General features: G+C 36.4%; 1 protein-coding gene across 2 annotated transcripts; it reads left to right on the top strand.

Moving 5' to 3' along the window:
• Window positions 1-261: 261 nt before the first annotated feature.
• On the top strand, window positions 262-2,407 carry LOC149560150 (bidirectional sugar transporter SWEET4-like). Of its 2 annotated transcripts, XM_089823557.1 has the most exons (6): window positions 262-382; window positions 746-782; window positions 930-1,146; window positions 1,306-1,467; window positions 1,615-1,734; window positions 1,814-2,407. In XM_089823557.1, exons 1-6 carry the CDS (start codon window positions 346-348, stop codon window positions 2,021-2,023), a joined length of 783 nt encoding a protein of 260 aa, XP_089679683.1. In that variant the 5' UTR covers window positions 262-345; the 3' UTR covers window positions 2,024-2,407. The 2 variants fall into 2 exon arrangements, with proteins under 2 accessions (XP_089679683.1, XP_089679684.1); XM_089823558.1 differs by lacking the exon at window positions 262-382 and having other exon boundaries at window positions 745-830.
• Window positions 2,408-2,716: the final 309 nt, after the last annotated feature.

Raw genomic sequence — 2,716 nt, 5'->3', positions numbered from 1 at the left:
TTTGCATCTCCCTACTATAGATGTACTGCTTTCGTACCTTTATTCCGGGGCATCTTCTGAAAATATTGTGAATATCTTCTCTGGGTGTAAGGTTAGCCATACCCATTTTGATTTGAGCTGGATTCCAATAAGTCTGATGTGTAAAGCCGAACCCAACGCGTTCCTTCCTACATTCCGCCGTATATGATAACATCAAGTTTTTCATCGTCAGGATATGTGGCCTATAAAAGACCTCAAGTGCTCGTCGTTCTTTTCACAGCTTCATCTTCTTCTTGTGAAGATCTCAATTTGCATAACGTATTTTTCCTTTTTAGCACAACGAAGGCAGTTTCCTTCTTTTCTTCAATGGCCTTTTCTGTGCAGCTTTTGGTGGGAATTGTGGGTATGACATCCAGACCACTATCTCTGAACTTTTTACTGTCCACGAATAAGTGCATCATAAATAGTTGGATTTTTCAAATGGTAAAACTTGTAATGAATAGTTTCTTCCTTACAAGAATACCCTCTTCTTAATGGTTGCTTTCCAAAAATTTCTATTTGAGTGACTTTTGTTATCTTATCATTGTTGTGAAGTATGCATGTACAAATTTTGCTATAATTTTCTTTCTGATTTGTATGTACAAGTATGTCTGTAGGATTTGTTGCTCATTTTTATTATCATGTATTTAAGTGCATTAGTTGATTTTCACTGAGTTGGATTTGTATGTGAGTACAAACTGATGTTCCGTGGTGTTATGCGGTGCAGGAAATCTAACTTCACTGGCACTTTTTCTGTCACCTATGTAAGAACCGTGTATACCATATTTTTCTGTCACGAAAACTTTTCTAATGTAAATGACCATGACTAACATGTGACCTTTCTTTTAACTATTGATGAAGACTACGTACTTAGACTTATATATAAATATCCCTGTATTATGAAATTGCAGGACAACATTCTGGCGTATATACAAGCTTAACTGTACCCAAGAGTACTCAGGACTTCCATATGTGTGTACCTTGTTCAATTGTTGTCTTTGGCTACTCTACGGAGCTCCATTTGTTAAACCCCACAGTACTTTGTTGCTCACTATTAATGGCACAGGCTTTGTTTTGGAGATATTTTATCTGTTGTCCTTTCTGACTTTTGCGACTAAGAAGGAAAAGGTATATTATGCTAGCTATGATTTAATAGCTGAAGGCCGTCTGCTTGCTACTAGATTTTATAAGCTTTGTAAACAACTCCTATGCCTAACTAGATTCTATCCAGGAAGTTAATTATATAATTGTATTTTATATGACACAGATTCCTAATTTGTTTGGCAGGTGAAAACAGTGCGGTTAGCCATTGCAATGATGGTTTCTTTTGTCGTTGTGGTTGTAGTCACTGTTTATGCGCTGCACACAAACAATGTGAGGCAGTCACTGGTTGGCACTTTAGGTGTAATCCTTTCAATTGTTATGTATGCCTCTCCATTATCTGTGGTGGTGAGTTATGAAACTTTCTGTTCCTCTAAGTTATATTTATAGGAGAAGTTTCACCAATACAGAAAATCTCTGACCTCTACAAAAACGGCAAGTGAAATTTGAATTCTTCTTTTCACAAAAGTTGATGAGTTCCTGTTATGGTTGCAGGGAGATGTAATAAGAACCAAAAGTGTAAAGTACATGCCTTTTTTGGTCTCTCTGTTCAGCACTGTGAACGCATTTGTCTGGTCTGCATACTCTCTAATGGCCAAGGATATCTTCATAACTGTAAGCTTCCACCTTTTCATGTAATTTTTGGCAGGAGCTATGCATCTCTTTTGTAATTAACGTACTTTTCTGTTTGTAGGTGCCCAACGGTATTGGCTTCCTTTTAGGAGTGACTCAGCTAGTTGTTTACCTTATTTACAGAAGGTCGGAGCCTGTCTTGCCCATATCTAATGAACTTCATAAACTTCCAGAAATTGAGAAGGTAAATGAGGCAGTTGATCTGCCTAACAATGTTGTGGATGTGGACCTTTCAAGTTTTGTGAAAGTGGTTGCAGTTGATCAAGTTTGATTTCATTCTCATTGATCAATGATTTACAAGGTCTACAGAGCCTCCTCATTTAATCAGAGTCTGTTCAATTGCATGAAAATTAGCATTGGTGGAATATGATTAAATATCCAGCTAAAGCTCATTTTTTTTGTGTAAAGCCAAATCAATGTTAAAATCACAAGACTCGCGAGAAAATAAGCGGGTCTATGAAACTACCAGTCTTCACAACCTGAAAAAAAAAATTGGCATAAGAAGAACTGAAGGAATTTATAATGTTAATTCAACTTTTGAGTTAAGGGGGGATTCAGATTTCTGGAGAGTTTGGCCATTGGGGAACTCGATTGTAACTTTTTAATTACCGTTTTTGAATAATGAATTATTTCCTTGGCTGTGTACTTAGATAAATTGTTTGAAGTATCAGCCTCCTTGCTGATGAATATGCAGTCGTGCCTGTACTATACATCCTCAGACCAAACAGTAAAGATATCAGACTAATGAAATTGTATTAATGATTTGTGTTTAGGTCTACAATGTCATATAACAAAGCACAATGATAATAACATCAGGACACTGTTTATTCTCCTCGTTTCGCTAGGGAGAATTATATTATTGTAAATGAAAGTACTTTTATGGTCTGGTGGAACTTTTCTCTATTAGTCTACTCTATCACTACTCTTTTTGGGAAGTCCCTATCCTCCCTATACTATTGATTCA

The sequence above is a fragment of the Cupressus sempervirens genome, chromosome 4, assembly GCF_028749045.1.
Source record: "Cupressus sempervirens isolate cs-2001-9-10 chromosome 4, ASM2874904v1, whole genome shotgun sequence".
In the NCBI taxonomy this organism is placed as follows: domain Eukaryota; kingdom Viridiplantae; phylum Streptophyta; class Pinopsida; order Cupressales; family Cupressaceae; genus Cupressus; species Cupressus sempervirens.
The sequence above is the reverse complement of the archived record's forward strand: the minus strand, read 5'-3'. Positions and strand labels throughout refer to the sequence as shown.